The sequence below is a fragment of the Staurois parvus genome, unplaced genomic scaffold (assembly GCF_062004578.1).
Source record: "Staurois parvus isolate SC_StPar_1 unplaced genomic scaffold, SC_StPar_1.0 ptg000096l, whole genome shotgun sequence".
In the NCBI taxonomy this organism is placed as follows: Eukaryota; Metazoa; Chordata; class Amphibia; order Anura; family Ranidae; genus Staurois; species Staurois parvus.
Genome location: NW_028317892.1, coordinates 18,590,199 through 18,609,275, shown reverse-complemented (window position 1 = coordinate 18,609,275; position 19,077 = coordinate 18,590,199). Strand labels below are relative to the sequence as shown.

At 42.1% G+C, this 19,077-nt stretch overlaps 1 protein-coding gene across 1 annotated transcript in view; it reads left to right on the top strand.

Annotated features, from left to right (window-relative positions):
- Positions 1 to 835: 835 nt before the first annotated feature.
- The window catches only part of ANP32B (acidic nuclear phosphoprotein 32 family member B), a 61,333-nt gene continuing 43,091 nt past the window's right edge, over positions 836 to 19,077 (top strand). The window contains exon 1 of the mRNA XM_089670956.1: positions 836 to 1,179. Within this exon, the coding sequence (XP_089527082.1) occupies positions 1,126 to 1,179 (54 nt within the window). The 5' untranslated portion in view covers positions 836 to 1,125. The remainder of the gene's footprint in view (positions 1,180 to 19,077) is intronic.

Genomic DNA, 19,077 nt, shown 5'->3' with positions numbered 1-19,077 from the left:
ATAACTGGATATTGACATTTATAGATAGTAACACCAAAGATTGTTGATCCAAAGACTATATTGCCTCCCAGGACATCGGGGAGGATTTTATTCCTTGCTGAAACAGATCTGACATGCTTCATAAGGGTGTTATGCCTTCCTCTGGATCAACTGGGTGAAGGAATGTGCATATGGCATTTTATTTATACTATTTATTTCTCGTATTGGTTGGAATGGATTAAGTTTTTTTTAATCAGCCCCCCCAATAAGGGTTGATTTACTAAAACTGGAGCGTGCATAATCTGGTGCAGTTCTGCATATAAACCAATCAGCTGCCAGGGTTTATTGTCAAAGCATGTTCAATTAAGCTTTGACAATAAAACCTGGAAGGTTCTTGGTTTCTATGCAGAGAAGCACTAGATATTGTACTCTCCAGTTTTAGTAAATCAATCCCTATGTAACTAGGTGAACTCCTGGATACACGAACTCCTAGAAAAACAAAGCTGTACACTTTAGCTGATCCATCTGGGCCACTCCTTTCTTGTCTTTATGAGCCTGTTTTGTTGTTGAATATGCAACACCGTCTGCAGCCAAAACCCTGTCTTACATATCACTGTAGAAAAAAGAACCCAAACTGTTGTAGCAAGGTAAAAGAGATGCAGAGCTTGGATGTGTCAGCTAACCGCCGTGTAACACAAGCTTTCTCAGGCAAACCTTTTTTTCCGCTCCGTCCCTTCTGCTTTTTTTCTTCTGCTGCAGCATTTGCTGGTTGAAGCTGCCTTGACGTCCTGTGACCAGCAGAGGCAGTGTCGGCATCTTTTTTTTTCTATTTTATATTTCTGTGCTTTTTTTTCCCTCCATGGTTTCTCCTCCTCGCTCTTGTGAGTAACTTGGCGTTTGGTGTCAGCAGCGGCTTCCACACGTTTTCCTATACAACAGAGCGCTCACACTCTCCTCTCCCTCCACACCTCGAGCTGCTGCTCTTTTTTTCCTTTACAAGCAGAGCAGTGTGCAGCCTCCCCTCCCACCCTGCCAAACTTTTATTTCTCGCTTAGATCACCTAGAGGGGGGGGAAGAGAGAGCCAGGACGGGGGGAAGAGACATCTATCCCAGATCTATAGACACAGCGACTAGTGGAGGAACGAGATGGACATGAAAAAGAGAATCCACCTGGAGCTGAGGAACAGGACGCCGTCTGATGTAAGATCTGCTCATTCCATTCACATCGCACACACACACACTACACTAAGAGGATGGAAGCTGCACCGATCGCAGCATTCTCATCCCTGCACACATATACAGATCACTTTTGTGTTTAGACACTGCGACCACATGGGCTCTGCCTTATTTATTTAATCTTTCCTGATCGCTGCTGTGACCTCCCTCTACAGCCGATCGCTGATGTGTGTAGACGTCATGTCATGGAGAAAGTCTAGGAGCTCCAGCTCTCCGATCGTTGTGTACAACACAGTGATGGGGAGCATTTAGCTGAAGTTCCAAGTAAACTTTGCCTTGTTTGTTATCGATCGCAGGGATCTTGTATTTGTTTGATCGTTGTGTAGGAGAAAGGCGAGGTGGTATAAAAGATGGACATGGAGGGTCATTGGTCTGCACAGGTCGCTGTCTGATTTCTTGCTCAGTCCCCATGCTGGGAGCCATGTTTTTAGACTTGTACCTGATCGCCCTGCTGGAGGGGGAGGCTGTGCTGGTCAGAGGTCTGCCTTCCACCATGCTGATCACTGGGAAGGGAGGAGGCACTCCTCTCCACCTACGGAGCTTGTTTTCCCACTTAGTTTGCTGGGAACTCGCCTAGGCTTGGGGGATTGTCGGGGGCTACATGTGGAGTGATAATACTAATACAGGGATCAGTGCTGTGTGATGAGGGTGAAGTGTGCGAGGAAGTTTGGAGGAGAGTGAAGTGTTCAGGAGGAGGACACTCCAGGCATGTGTTGTGTGCTCAGTCACTGCCTTGTATGTAGAACCCTGACTATAGATCACCCAGCACTCCTTCATTACTGTCATTTCCTGCCTCCATATTAGAGTGCAAGCTTCACAGGACAAGGGGACACTCCTCCGCCATTATTACCGTGCTATTTGTACACATGGCTCATTTCTAGCAGGATCTGGGTGCTGCTCGTGCCTCTCTTGCACTATGGCAATAGAACTCACTGTTTATGAAGACTAGGGGCAGGATTTGAATGAGGAGCCCCAAGCCGTCTTGCACTTGGGGTCCCTTGACTGTGTACATCTGCTTTAAAGGGGCATGTCGCTGCTGTAATGTAATGACATTTCCATGTAATAAATGGGACCGAGTGTACAGGACTGTGTTATGCATCCTATATGTAGCTCCGTGGCACTGTCACCTCAGGATTAGGGTGCTACCATTGTATGTGGACCCTGTTTTCATGGACAGCCTGTGGGCCCTGTCTGTATGACACCTAGAGTGGCCTTTTTCCATATACATAATATATATGGCATGCAGTGTGGCCCCTAAATGTATGCCACCCAGTTGTGACCGGTTTTCATACAGCTTATATATGGAACCCAGTGTGGCCCTGTTGCCAGGCAACCTATGTATGGCACCCAGTTGCGGCCCGTTTCCAGACAACTTATATATGGCACCCAGTGTGGCTCCTAAATGTATGGCACTCAGTTGCGGCCCGTTTCCACACAGCTTGTATATGCCACCCAGTTTTGGCCCGTTTCCAGACAGCCCATGTATGGCTCAAATTGTGGCCCCTAAAAATATGCCACCCAGTTGTGACCCATTTCCAGACAGCTTATATATATGACACCCAGTGTGGCCCGGTTCCAGACCGCTTATATGTGCACCCAGTGTAGCCGCTGTTTCCAGACAACCTATGTTTGGCACACAGCGTGGCCACTAAAATGTATGCCACCCAGGAGTGACCCATTTCCAGACAGCTTATATATGGCACCCAGTGTGGCCCCTGTTTCCAGACAACCTATGTATGGCACACAGCGTGGCCACTAAAATGTATGCCACCCAGGAGTGACCCATTTCCAGACAGCTTATATCTGGCACCCAGTGTGGCCCCTGTTTCCAGACAACCTATGTATGGCACACAGCGTGGCCACTAAAATGTATCCCACCCAGGAGTGACCCATTTCCAGACAGCTTATCTATGGCAACCAGTGTACCGTTTCCAGGCAGCCTTTTTATGGCAAACAGTGTGGCTCCTATTTTCAAACAGCCTATGTATGGCACCTAGTTGTGGCCCCTAAATATATGGTACCCAGTTTTGGCCTCTGTTTCCAGACAGCTTATGTATGGCACCTAGTGTGACTGCTAAAATATATGGCACTCAGTGTGCCCCTTGTTTCCAGGCAGCCTTTGTATGGCTCGCAGTGTGGCCCCTATATCCAGACCGCTTATATATTTCACCCAGTGTGCCCCCTTTTTCCAGGCAGCCTTTGTATGGCACTAAGTGTGGCCCCTACATGTACATCACCCAGTTATGGCCCGTTTCCAGACAGCTTATGTATGGCACCTAGCGTGCCCGTTACTAGGCAGCCTTTGTACAGCACACAGTGTGGTTCCTAAATTTGTGGCCCCTATATCCAGACAGCTTATATATGACACCCAGTTATGGCCCATTTCCAGTTTACATATGGCCCCTAAATGTATGGTACACAGTTGTCACCCCTATATCCAGATAGCTTGTATGTGACACCCAGTGTGGCCCGTTTCCAGGCAGCCTTTGTATGGCATGCAGTGTGGTCGTTCTCCTAGACATTCTGTATACAACAGTGTGGACTCTTTTTCCAGACATTGTGTATGTCCCCTTTTTGTACGGCCCCCAGTTTCCATGGACTCCCCTTCTTGGCAGCAAACGGCCTCAGTTTACCTCAGCAGCAGCAACCCGGTCCCCTGTATGTGTGTGAATACAGGCACGGCATGCTGTGTGTGTGCTAGGCTGAGGTGACCGTACAGGGTGTAGACGTGCATACAGCCGATGTATAAAGTGCGTGTTATGTGACAGAGAATGTGTATATGGAGACATGGCCCCCCTCCCCTCCCTCCTCTTCTTCTTCCTCCTCTGCTTGTCGGGCGGGAAAGCGCTAAGCAGCAGAGGGGGAGGAGAATGTGGCGTCCTAATCACTCACACAACATATAGCGATATACATAGTAAAAAATAAATACAATGACCGTATTAATGGGGCTAATGTGCCCCCGCCCAGGTACACGCAACTTTAGCCGGCCTGGCGTGTTGTATTTGACGTCCCTCAGCCTGGCAATGTCAGAGGAGGAGACATCGCCATGTTGTCCTCTCGTCTTCCTCCTCATTCACTGTGCTCCATGTTGAATGTGTCGAGCTGTCGGTGCTCTCCTCCTCTGGTGACAGCTGCAGTGCCCGCCTTCCCCCTCCATCTTGCCCCGTTGTGTGTGTATGAAGCGGGGTGGCCTGGCATTTAGTCTGTATGAGGAGCCCTGTGTCCGGCTTCCTTCCTCCTCCTCAGCGTCTCTTTTGTCTGCACACCGCCTTCTGTGGAAGGTGTCGGCTCTCTGTAAAGGGACTCCGCACTGGCGGCTGACCTATAAATCGTGTTCCCTGTCAGGAGTTTGTAATAAATGTCCCCACCTGAGGAGATGACCAGTCCGATATTATTTTATTGTCTCCTCAACTGGGGGCTATCTCCTCATTCATCTACGTCTTTACAAATACTTCCTCTAAAAAGGGCCACCATCTCATAGTGACCTGACTTGTCACATCTCTACCTGGATATATTTTAGTTATCATTTATGAAGAAACATATTTACATGACCTGTATTTTAAATGTAAAACACAAAGTGCATAAAAAAACCCTAAGAAATTCCTAGCAGGTTTATAGTTGCTGAAATGTAGACTCAATTATTACCACAATATCCTGAGTGGTGTTATGAAGTTCTATCAAGTCAATGTTTGCTCATGACAACCCCATGGAGAGAGTTGTCTTCTCTTTTGGATTTTCAGTCAGCTTTCCAGCTATGTCATTCTCAAGTAAAGTTGCCTTTTTCATCCAAGAGTCCAAAATATGATCACTTACGTCTGTAAATCTGAGGTTTTCCTGAACATTTGGGCTTAATTTATTGAAGGAACCGTTTTTGTTGTCCTTGCTAGCCACAATTTTCTTAGACTATAATATTTTCTAGCACCGAAGTTCAAAGGCATCACAATGTTTCCTGTCTTTCTTCTTTGTCTAATTTTCCCATACATGCAGTGACAGAAAGTTCTATAGCCTGGGCTAGCCCTTTTGACGACTTCACTCCAGAGAAACATGACATTTTCAGGTCTCATGTAACCTCTGCTAAATTGAATTAATCAGGGGAAGAATCTCCCTCACATTGATGTTTATTAGGAAGACTTTCCCCTTCAGATTGGTGGGCAGGTCGAATAATGTTTCCTTAAGTTGGTGGTTTGTTGGGAAGAATGTCTCCTTACGTTGGTGGCTTGTTGGGAAGAATGTCCCCTTACGTTGGTGGTTTGTTGGGAAGAATGTCCCTTTACGTTGGTGGTTTGTTGGGAAGAATGTCCCCTTACGTTGGTGGTTTGTCGGGAAGAATGTCCCCTTATGTTGGTGGTTTGTTGGGAAGAATGTCTCCTTACGTTGTTGGTTTGTTGGGAAGAATGTCCCCTTACGTTGGTGGTTTGTTGGGAAGAATGTCTCCTTATGTTGGTGGTTTGTTGGGAAGAATGTCTCCTTACGTTGGTGGTTTGTTGGGAAGAATGTCTCCTTACGTTGGTGGTTTGTTGGGAAGAATGTCTCCTTACGTTGGTGGTTTGTTGGGAAGAATGTCCCGTTACGTTGGTGGTTTGTTGGGAAGAATGTCCCCTTACGTTGGTGGTTTGTTGGGAAGAATGTCCCCTTACGTTGGTGGTTTGTTGGGAAGAATGTCCCCTTACGTTGGTGGTCTGCTTGAAGGATGTCCCCTTGCGTTGGTGGTCTGCTGGAAGGATGTCCCCTTAATGGTGGTCAATTTGAAGAATGTTCCCGGTAATGTTGATGGTTTTCAGGAAGAATGTCCCCGTTAACGGTGGTTTGCAGGATGAGTGTCCCCTTAATGGTGGTCAATTTGAGGAATGTTCCCGGTAATGTTGGTGGTTTGCAGGAAGAGTGTCCCTTTAATGGTGGTCAGTTTGAAGAATGTCCCCTTTAACGTTGGTAGTGAACTCAGTTTTTTAATTTGTACCTACAGGTAAGCTTAATGTAAAGCTTACCTGTAGGTAAAATTAATATCTCCTAAATGTGCACTGTATAGGAGATATTTTAGCGAGCAGCAGCCAGTGACATTGGCAGTTCGTGCACAGGAGTGGCATCATCGCGGCTCGGCCATTCAAGCGGCCACAGCCCTCAAACCCGGAAGGAAGACCGGGTGAAGAAGGAAGCCTCTTCAGTGGTGACAGCACATCACTGGAGGGCTTCATTTTAAGGTAAGGTTTTCATAATGTGCTCAAATGAAGTTCGTACCAGCACATTATATGACCTTGCAAGAGAATTTTATTTTTACCACTGGTCAGTTCAAAGAATATTTCCCTTAACATTGGTTGTAATCAGAATGCCCACCTGTACAGGTGGCTTAAATGATCTTTGGCGTCCTATAGCTGTCTCTGCCAAGTGACATTGAACCCAGAACTTTGCGGGTACCACCAAATGGGAGGTCAATTAGTCACTGCTCAAGGAATGCATAGCAATCTCTGGAGGAAACCTGATTGGGAATGGTTGGCCCGAATAGTTCTGATCTGTGTTCTTAGAGACACATCAGTACATTTAATGATATTTTGTAGTTTTGTTTCCCACATAGTGTTGTTTTGAGTTGATACTGTTTCCCTTTTGAATATACCGTAACAATGACTGAATACTGATAGGTATCCTAGCAGTGTCTCACAAGAATCCAACTTCCCTGCCTAGCCGCAAAGATTAGGTGAGCTGTTGGCTGGTGTAGAAGTAATGTGGATACTAGTTTTAAGTGCTAGTTCTTTTAAATTTGGATCAAGGAATCATTCTTCAAATACCTTTTTAATACCAATATTTTTTTTTTTGTTTCTGATCGAACAGCTTTTGAAAATTAATGTGTAGCGAAAATATACAGCGATTATTCATAACTTTATGACCACTGTCAGGATGAGGGAATAACATTGATTATCCCATTACATTGGCATCTGAAAGTCGGTGGGCTGTATTAGGTAACAAGAGAACATGCTGTCTCTGAAGTTGAAAGCATAAAAATGGGAATTGTAGTTTTTCACTTATGGAGCTGAATATTTGCAGACTGGTCAGTGTGCTCATGTTGACCCGTGTCCACAGTTTAAAGCACCTGCTATGGGCACGTGAGCATCAGAACTGGATCACAGAGCAATGGATGAAGGGGGCTTGGTCTGATGAATCATGTTTTCTTTTACATCATGTGGATGGTCAGACATATGTTGCTTACATGGGGAAGAGATGGCATACCCCTATTTTAGTTATACTATTATTTATTGTAAATGGGCCATTTTGCACTTCTGGTTGGATGCTAACTGTATTTCATTGGCTCTGTACATGTACTTTGCACAATGACAAAGTTGAAGCTAATCTAATTAGAATGCAGTATGGGAAGCAGGCTATATGTAAGGCTTTGGGCAATGTTCTGCTGAGAAACCTTGGTCCTGCCATTCATGTGGATGTTACTTGACCTGTACCACCTAAACATTGGTACTGACTTAGTCCACGCATTCATGGAAATTATATTCCCTGATGGAAGTAGCCTCTTTCAGCAGGAAAATGTGCCCTGCCATACTGCAAAAATGGTTCAAGAATTTTTAGGAACACGACTTATAGGTGTTGACTCGGCCTCCAAACTCTCCAGATATCCCTTATAATAGCATGGGCAGTTGCTTGACAAGCTATAACTGCTTATAAACAACAAACTATAACCAGAATAGGTGGAATCCTTGTCGCTTCCTGTTTCAGACACCATAGAGATGATTGGGAAACAGATGCTCCTCCTTCTCTATGTAAGCCAGCCCAACCACCTGCATCAGTCCCAGGCTCCCTGATGGAATGAGAGAGCCCGGGAAATGCAGAAGGAGGGGGGACTTCCCTTATTCTCCCTATAAAAAAGTGATCAGGTTGCTGTATTGCTGCTCGGATCACTTTTACATTATAGAGCATTGATGGCTCTAAAAAAAAGATACTTCATTGAAACATTTTTCTTTACAAATGGGTGTTTTTATTATATTTTTTTATTTTATTTGATAAACATTTCCTGCACAAGAAAGCAAAAAACTTCTTATTCTAATATTTTAACTGCAATGCATTTTGCTTTTTCTTTTCTCATTCGGCTGCTTCTTTACATTGAGTGTTGGAGTTTACCATCTAGAAGTCTGTTTCTAAACTTGGCTTCTTCTACTGCTTACATACATGCATGGGGATGTCTCCAAACCTATCCAGGTGGTTTTACCTTACTAGCCCTTACTGGTAGAAGGGCTCGGTCACACTACAGTATTGCAATAGCCCCTGATATAATGATTAATGGTGCACTGCAAAAAATGCAGCATGACCTAGATTTTCAAGTTTTTGTTACCGCTCATTTATTTTGAATGATCTGTCTAAAGCAGAGCCCCACAACTGGGCTTGACGCAGAAATTGTGAGCACCATGGCGCACTGCATTTTGGTGTGAATGAGCCAGAAGTCACGTTAAGAGATTGTACATCACATACCCATTTTATGCACGAGCATTTATTATTTTTATTAATGAAAGCTGATCTGGTAGATATGAAAACACCAATGAATGCAGTTATGCGTCCATTAAAAAATGATTACATGTATTTTGAAATAAATCTAGCATAAGTATCTAAATTTGTGTTGATATTGTTCTCCTTTGATCTCGTGTGTGACAACGCTCAGACTGAGAGGGATTGGGTAGCCCTAGAAGCCAGTCATGTGCTCATTTAGTCACCGGTCACACCGCTGTGATTTAAAACTGTGCAGTTTGTGTGCGATTTCAGTGCAATTTCAGGTGTGATTTCTGAAGACTTTATTGCGACGTGTGAAGATTTTCAATGATTTCTTGCGATTTGCTTTGCAATTTCCATTATATTCTATGTATGTGAAACTGCAATAAACTGCAGAAAAAGTAATGCAAGAACTACTTTAGAAATTGTGCTGCAGCAAATCACACATGCTAAGACACTGACATTCACATTTATTAGATGCCATTTTAATTCGCGACCTGAATGACCGGGCACTTAGTGCATGTGTGCTGAGAAGTGCAGAGGGATGACCTGATCATTGTGCCGCTGCTCCTTCATTATCCAATCCTAGTGTTGTTTTTCTCCAGTCTTATTGTCAAGTTGTGCTGCAGTGAAGGTCAAGGATCTGGATCAGAGGTCTGCAGGAGTTCCAGGATTACAAAACTGTCTGCATAAAATTAAAAAAAATCCTTTGGAAGCTAAACCTGTTCTATATATGTATTCCAACCAATTATTTAGCTGCTTTCCAAGAATATAGTATTTAATATTCTTTTTAGGGATGCACCAAATGCCGAAAACACCCCTATCGGCCATCGGCTGGTATGAAAAAAAGCACTGATATAGGTGCCAAAAAAAATCTAGCCGCCGCTGCTGCCGCCCCTCGCCACTGCCTGCACGCCGCTGCTACCGCTCGGTAGTTCTCAGCCTTGCCTGATAAACCATTGAATGATCCCGGCACTGTGCATAGAAATTAGTGAAGGAAAGATGGCCTTTACTCATCTCTATGCCCTTGGAGGACTCGAGTGATGTCACTTCCGGTTTCAGCCATTTTTTTTTTAAAGCAATAGACCAATGCTTTTTTTGATCTAATTCTTTACATTGCAGAGCAGAGCTGTGGGGTCTTATTGACCCCATATCTATCCATAAAGAGGACCTGTCACTAATTATTTCTATCACAAATTATGTATGCATTCCTTGTGATAAGAATAAAAGTGTTTAAAATTTTTTTAAAGGGACAGTGCAAAGAAGAAAAAAAAAAGGTTTAAAGTGCCCCCATTCCCCCGTAGTGGTGAACGCATACTTAGGCAATGCCCACATATGTAAATGGTGTTCAAACCACACATGTGAAGTATCGCCACGAACGTCAGAGCAAGAGTAATAATTCTAGCACTAGAACTCTGTAACTTTGCACTGCTAACCTGTAGCAATTTGTAAAGCATCACCCATGGTGATTTTTAAGTACCTCAGTTTTACGCCATTCCACAAGCATGCGCAATTTTAAAGCGTGACATGTTGGGAATTTATTTACTCGCTGTAACATCCTCTTTCATATTTTACAAAAAAATTGGGGTGTATATTGTATTTTTTTTTATTTTTTTTTTAATCAAACTTTATTTTTTTCCAAAAAATATAAATTCATTTTTAAAAACTGCACATTTTGGTTTCGGTTTTCGGCTAAGTGAATTTTGAATTTTTATTTTCGGCACCAGAAATTTCATTTCGATACACCACTAATGCTTTCCCACTCTCCTCTACTGAAGAACTAATTTCTTTGCTATTGGTGCTGCTCATGGCTCTATCATTTTGTTGTTTCATAGTTTCTTCACATGCCCCTAGGAATTTTTTAGGTCAAAGAAGAGGGGTGATGATTTAAATTTTTCCCTATTTTGTGAATTGCAGATTTTTTTGTATTCTCATTTTGTCCAGTTTGTGGAGATTGAAATAATTTATGAATCAAGGGGATTTTTTTAATTCAGAATCGGAAATAACCGACAGGTCAGAAAGATCTGCATGCACATATTCTTGCAGATCAGAAATTTGTGCATAACAGAATCATCCTTTTTACAATATGTTGCTGATCAAGTATTCACTAATAACCATCCAGTGGGAATAAAAGGGCTGGGTCATGCACACTAGTGTGTTTTTAAGCACCTAGCAGCTATTATCAGCATATTTTTTTTTCTGCTCTTAGAAGCTAAATAGTGTTATCCTATGTGTCCATGCACACTACTTTAGGCTATTAGCATTTTGTGAGCTTCAGCATCTAGGAGCAGAAAAAAAATTGTTTTTGTTGAGCTTTTTTGGAGCGTTTTTACAGCTGAAAAAACGGTAAATGCTCCTGAACCACTCCTAACAACTTTTTTTTTTTTTGTCCTCTACATGTACTGTAAAACACTCATGAATGCTACTAAAGAACTCTTATACCAGCATTTTTATTCCAATGTTTTTCCCAGCGTTTTTTGAGCTTAAAGAAAAATGCTAGTATGCATGTAGCCTTAAAGTGGTTGTAAACCCTTACACATACCCAGCGAAGCGACAGGCCTGGGTAACGTGCAGAGATGAAACAAATCTCCTGCATAAGTTGTACCTGTTTATCTGCCATATTCTCTTCTCTACAAAGTTCAAAGTCCAGAATTTATACAGCTTGTCTGAAATAAATTCTTAAATATATTCTTAAAATTACTTTTTTTATATGAAAAAAAAAAATCGTAACATAAATTTGTAAATTAATTCCAAAAATGTAGATTTTATACAGTATATTTTGTAAAAACGCATTTCAACATGAGATATATATATATATATATATATATATATATATATATGTATATTTGAGAAGAATATTTTTAAAATATATTTCAGATATATTTTTCTATTGTTTTCTGAGTGCCCTGTTCACACTTTACATGTGTGTGACATCACACTGCGGTGCATGGAGTTGAATTAAATGACATTTTGTTAAAATTACAATGTTTACTTTTTTTTTTTTTTAATGCATCATGCTGCCCCTACCAATGCACACCAGAGGGTATAATTTATACCAGAGCATAATTTGCGCTTGCTGGTGTGATTGGCCCTACAGCAGTTCACAGGAAGGCTGGCCTGGTGCATGACAGATCTACCTCCTCTGAAAAAGCCCTAACTTACACAGATACTGTGTATACAGGTTGAAAATGAATATTTCAGATTTGTGGACATCTCCTTTAAGGGGGGTCTAAGCATTTTTACACTGCTTTCGCACTTGTGTGTTGTGCCATGCTTTAACATTCCTTGCGTTAAGGCAGCCCATTTATTTAGCAAACAAAAAAAGGTGTATGTATTAGTTTTTGTAAAGCAGTGCATTACCATGCATTTTGGTGCTCTGCGATGTTCATCCATTGACAAGGTGCATCGCATCATGCCGATGTGCGTTACAGTAACACCCACGTAACTGCAGCGGGATGGTGTGAACAGGCCCTAACTATATAAAATGGCTTTGAAATGTTCACATTGAAGTTCATACAACATTTAATTTATTTAAAGTGGACATGTCACATTAGAAAGCAGATGAAAGTTGGGCCCCCTGTATACTGTGTGAAGCAGCTGCAGTACATCCATCATCGCTGTCACTTGTGTCTGGGATCATATGAAGAATGCACATCTACCAGTGTGTACAGCTGACTGCAATAAGGTAAACATAACAGTCCTTACAGCCAGTCCACTGCTGACATATATCAAATGTACCTCACCTTCCAAATGCTTTAGGAGTCCTATATTAGACAAAAGCTGTGTGTAAAATATTGTTGTTGCTAATAATTTGGCAGTGGGAGATGATTGGTTTAGTGCCTTATATTTCCTGACTTTGTGTAAGAACTGCAGAGAATTTGAAGGAAATAGGGCTCGTTCTTGTGAACTTTGCTCGCTGAAGTGTGATCTGCATTCAGATCACTTTTCGGAGGTCATTTGACAGGTGGTGAGGAGTCGTTGCGTCGCCTGCTTATAACCTTTTGATTGCAGGGTGCATGCAGAATGGCCCTATTCACTTGAATGGGTTGCGTTCATTGGGCGCTAAGCCCTGCAAAAGTGACGGGATATAATTCAAAGCAAAACATCTCGGCCATTGCATGTGTACTTTCTGGAACCTTCTATCTCCAGCATTTGCCCTAGTAACTTAATGAATTAGTTGGAAATGCTGCTTGTTGCTGTACACAACCTGTGTGCTGTCTTTGACAAAAAAAAACAACAACTCACCTGTTAGGCTGCTTTAACTCTAATTAGTTTTTTCTTCTATTTTTGCATTTAGAAAAAAAAAGCATGAGCATTAAATCCTATGGAACTCTTTACACTGGCCAATTGTGGGATCATTGCATTTTTCAAAGTCCTGCAGGCTGCATCTTTTGGTGCGGTTAAAAAAAAAACAAAAAACCATCAAAAATGAACCTCCCCATTGAAATGGATAAACAAAGTATCAAAAGCACGCATGGTTGCGCTTTTGGTGTGTTTGAGTCACGTTTCCTTTTTCACTGGTGCAAAATGCACTGAAATGTGGCAAAAACGCACATGCATTTTTGCAACAGAGCAGTGTGAAAGTAGCCTTAAAGTGTTACTAAACCCACAACAGTAAAATCAGTCTGTATATGCAGTAAAGCATGCTTGTTATACTCACTGTGGAATCTAAGCGGTTAATCCTCTGCATTGTGAAAAAGGCCATTTGACCCTGTCTTCTCTGCTCCTTCTCTTCTTCAAATGTCCACATCTTATCTCCTGATAAGACAGACTGAACCCGTAGCCATTCTGCACATGCTCAGTTTAGTGTGTAATGCTAGAGAGGAGAAAACTCCTCCTACAAGCTTTAACCAGTGCTCTGCTGGACACTGATAGAGGTCACAAGACTGCTCTAACTGGTGATGGGAAAAGGTATTGTGCTGTTTATCTCCTCCTCCCCTCCCTGCCTCTCTCCAGCACTGCTCCCGGGGACAAGCAGGGAGAAGAGAGACTGCAAGTGTAATCAGCACTGATTGGCTGCTCATCAGGAAAGGGTGGGTCAGGGGTTATACTTTATCCTTTTCACTGCCAGAGCTGTTTTTGCTGCCAGAGCCATTTTTGCGTTTTCGCTGCCAGAGCCGTTTTTGTGTTTTTTGCACACGTTTAAAAAATAATTTTACGCCTGAAGAATACATAAAACCCCCAAACATTATATATTTTCTGAAAGCAGAGACCTTAGAGAATAAATTAGTGATAGTTCTAATTTTTTATGTCACATGATATTACCGCAAAATTTCAGAAAAATATACAAGTAAGTTAATTTTGTGGCAAATAAAAACAATAAATTGCCTTATTTTTTTGTAAAATATAAAAGATGAGGTTGCATTGAGTAAATAGATATCCAACTTGTCAAACCTTAAATTTGTGCGCTCATGAAATGGCGTCAAACATCAGTACCCTATATTTTCTATAGGTCGCCACTTTTAAAGCTCCTTATAGATCATCAGTTTAGTGTTACGGACGTGCGTATGTGGGGGGGTGGGGGCCTCAATATTTTTTTTTTGGGGGGGGGGGATGGTATGTGCTTGGGTGTAACTTTCATTTTTTACTTTTTATTTTTTTTTTTTACTTTATTTTTATTTTTTTTCATCACATAAGGGACAAAGTCCCCTATGTGATGATTTTTGGTGACAAGTTCTCTCTGACACATCCAAGGTCTAAAAGACCCTGCATGTCTCCCCTCTGCTCCATTGAATGTAATATGGTGCTCATCGCACCATATTACATTCTTTTCCGGGGATTGCATTACATTCTTTCAGCGGGGACCTGGAAGTGACATTGTAACGTTACTTCTGGGTAAGCACAAGAAGGGGAGGGGAGCAGACTTGTCCCTCTTCTCTAACTGACGGCAAGCCTGGCCTGCAGATGGGCAAACGGAGCACGGGAGACCTCACACCGGGGGTGCAGAGAGGCTGGCACTGTGTGAAGTAGTCGGCGGCAGCGCTGTTGCCGATTGCTTCACTTGACAGGTGAGCCTGCTGCTTGCCCGCAGCAGAGCTAAAGATAGAAAGAAACTACCTGCCCGGCACCCGGAAATACATGTCCCGGGCGTCGGGCGATAGGAATCCAACATCCCGGCTATGTTCAGGTTTAACAGGTGTTTTGACCGCTGTCCCAGGTTTCCTGTTTCAGGGGGCTCCTTTATCTTGCAAGATTCTGTTGTCACCCTTGCATGCAGTGTCTAGTGTTGTCTCTTCCTACACTGTGTATACTAATAGAAACAAACAGCCCCATAGCCTAGGATGGCAAGGCATTACCCTGCTCCTTCCCATCCCTTTCCTTCTGTAAGCTAAGAGAATGGCTTCAGCGCTGTCCACTGTTAACTGTTTCCTATGAAGACAGGATGTTCAGGGAAGCAGTACTGAGAGAGCAGGAAGCAACAGCTTTGAAAAGTTGTAAACAGCAAGTGCTGTGGTAAGAATTTTAACAGTTTAGTGTGAAAAAACATTTATTTTATTATGCTTAGTGTGTAAGGATAAAAAACGCTGAGGGTTTAATACTACTTTGTCAACTACCCTATGGACAACTGTATTTGAATATGACAAGGTTTTACCATCTCCAAACCAGCTATTTAGCAGAAATAAATTACAATTTGTTAGATACCACATATGGTATAAATATATATAATGTATACCTTAAATATAAATCTGACACATTTCTCTTAGGACTAATAGCTTTTTGGACCTTGTAGGGTAGACATGTTTGGTGTCTGTGCGATACCGCCTTCTTCTAGCTCTAGTTTAATTTAGGTCACTACCCCAAGTCTCACTGATGTGTATTCTTTAATTCCTCAGCTCTACAGACTGTTTACGATCAGGGGCGGACTGACCATATGGAAACTCGGGCACTGCCCGGGGTCAGTAGGGGGCCCCATGATATGCCCCTGGTACCTTTTTCATAGGCTTTTTTGAGTTTGGCCAAGGACACAGGGGCCCCATGAGTTGTCAGTCCGCCTCTGTTTACGACTTGACCATTTATGACCGGGCCTCATTGCATGTCCTTTGAAGACCCTAACTAAGTAAAATTTATCATTTCTATGCATTCCCTCTAAACTTGATTGTGTTTTTCCAATGTAATCTTGCATGGATGCCTAGCACAAATTTAAAGTGCTTGTAAAGCTTAGTATTTTTTTTTCTTTTAATTAAAATAATAAACCTGTTATACTTACCTGCTCTATGTAGTGATTTTGCAAAGAGCAACCCTGGTCCTCCTCTCCTCCGGTCCCCCTCCGGTGTTCCTGGCTTCTCCTCTTCATCCATTGTCCCCATAGGAAGCCGCTTCCTATGATGGCACTTGTGCAGGATCGCTTTGGAGCCCTGCTGCCTGCGTCCATAGACACAGACACCAGGGCACAGCCCTCTGCAGAGTTTGATTGACACCTGCGGGAGCCAATGACTATCAAATTTCCCTGTGAGGAGGGACAGATCCAGGAGAGCTGCTGCTCTCATGCACAGCACTGGTTCAAGATGAGGCTCAGGTAAGTATGAAGGGGGATGCCATGCCAAGAAAGTTTTTATACCTTTATTACAATGAATGCATTAAGGCAGAAAACCTTAAGGCTTTATAACCACTTTAATTCCTGCAGTTTTCTGTTAACTACTTGTGAATTTTGGGGGAAAACGAAGGTGGCACAGTGCTTAGTACCACTTCCCCATTTTGTTCATAAAGTTTGGTGTTTCAGACCTCACTATTCTTGTGCATCACACTCTGAAATACTTCAATATAGAGTAGGTCTTTTTTTTTTTTTTTTGTGCACCCCCAAGGTTTATGGGTGTTGTCCTTTACACTGTGGATCATCTGTAATATATTTTTATTAGTAGGAGAGGCTTACTTCCTTTTTTTCCCTTTTTATTTTGTGATTTGCTTTGCTTCGTTTAAAGAAAATAGATTTTTATATGCTTTATTTGGTCAGGTCTAAAAAAAAAAAAATAGAAATATGGAATATTTTGTAATTTCTTATGCAGCTAGCAGGTGGAGTTCTCGACTTCTTTTTGCTTATCATGAAAGAGGCCCAGTCATTACTGAGGCCATATTGCGGTTTTAAAAAATAAAGGCATAATTACAAGGTACAACAAAGTATTAAATAAGAAACCACATTCATTTCAGTGAAGGGGGAGGATGGAAGGGGGAAGAGCCCAATCTTATGACTCGTCAAAGTAATGTGACTGGCCTACTTTTCAGTCATATTCAGAATGTTCTCTGCGGTAACACTTCATGAGACATCACATCAGCCTGCATGATATGAATTACTTGTAAAATACAGATTAGAGCAGTTTCGATTGAACACTCTTTACCCAGCTTTAAATAAAAGAAAAAACCTTTGTGTTCTTCAGAAAACCTTTAGTGCTCTGGGAATCCTTTGTCATGGGTGCGCTTTATATTAAATGTTACTTTGCAAAACATATGAATCTGTATAAATGTTATAATAATAAAACTGACCTAGAAAGTTAGACCCTGTTTAGATTTGAGGGAAATGTGGCTGTAAATGTTTAGCACAATTTTATAGGTCGTGATTTAAATTACTGTGACTTATTGCACACTGCCCTTTCCCTTATTAAAGGGAACCTTTCGGGAATCTGCAAGTTGTCCTCCTTGATTTGATTGACGCAAGGTCCAAGACAGGCATCCTGATACTTGCTTTACTATCTGAATCTTTGACTTGACTTTGAGCAAGCATGCCATATAGCATTTGTCTGCACTGGCTGCATACTTGTTCCAGGTCACTAACTCACTTTACTGTAGTAAAGAACCTTGCAGTTTTGAGGTAGACATGAGGTGGTATCAAAACGTTTTGAGACTAGTTTAGTAACACACTAGAAGATGGCAGCACACACAAACACAGGGAGCACCGACCTTCATAAATCAGTGTGCCAAAAGACATTGTCCTGTGTACGTCAGGAGTGGTGCAACTGGTGCCATTCTGGCTACATGCATTACCTCGTCTGCTATTTCATCATGGACAGCAAGTTAGAACAAAGAGCAAATGTGAAATTCTGTGTGAAGCTGGGAAATTCTGCCACAGAGACAGTTGACATGATTCGGCAAATTTATGGCGATGCTGCAATGAGTCGTTCGAGGTGTTTTGAGCGGCATGCATGCTTCAAGAGCAGAAGAACATCACTGGAAGACGATGACAGACCAGAAAGACCTTCAACGAGCTCAACCCCCGAAAATGTCAAAACCATTCGGCAACTTGTGCATGATGGTCGGAGAACGATCCACAACATTGCTTCCATTTTTGGTGTGTCGTATGAAACAGTCCAGGCAATCCTCGTGTGTGATTTGAACATGCTCTGTGTTGCTATCAAGTTCCTCCCCAAGCTGCTGACCCAGCAGAAGGAACACTGCATCAAAGTTTGCCAAGAACTCCATCTGCATGCCATGGATGACCCGTCCTTCATGTCGAGGATCTTTACCCGTGACAAAACTTGGGTGTGCGGGTTTCAAGTAGAATTTCACGTTTGCTCTTTATTCTAACTTGCTGTCCATGATGAAATTGCAAACGTGATAATGCACGTGTTCAGAATAGCACCAGTTGCACAGCTCCCAAAGTACACAGAACAATATCTTTTGGCACACTGACTTATGAAGGTCAGTGATCCCTGTGATTGTGCATGATACCACCTCGTATAAACCCTAATTGAATGAGATTTAGTTTGCAAAGCAATGTCTATAATCGGCAATAACCTTTTATTTAAGTAATACGCTTTTCACCTTTTCTCGTTATTTATTGCATGTCATTGGTGTTGATTTCTTACAGCCTTTTTGCAGCCATTTTAAGTAAATGTATTGTTTGTCAAAAGTGTCACCTGGCTCCATTGGAAGCCCATATGACAGGGTGACAATGCAGGAGCACAATTGATTTAGTCAGATTGTTGTCACCATGTAACTGTAAGTGTCTGCACAAGGATCTTTATGATAGAACTACAAGGTATTCTGATAAAAACCTTCAAACTTTAAAAAAAGCTTTTGAAGCTTTATTAAAATGTCAAAGCTTATATGAGATTTTGGTGATGGGGTTTACATACACTAGTCAACAACGGCAGCTTCAGTATTTCTGATCTGACAGATAAATTCATGCCTTTCTTAGCAAATGGAAAATGGATATAAACAAGGTGAGCAATTCTGGAAGTATACAGGCTGATGTACTAGATATCAAATACTACTCCCACTTCAAGAAGTGCAGCTCTTGGAATAAAAGCATAATACACATGTATTGAACTGGTAAATATTGTTACAATGTGAATGTGTTTTTCTTTCACATATTGAGAGACAGCGCTATAGTCATATTGCGTGGAATACCTTTGTTTCATATACATCATTTCATAGGGCAAAGGGATT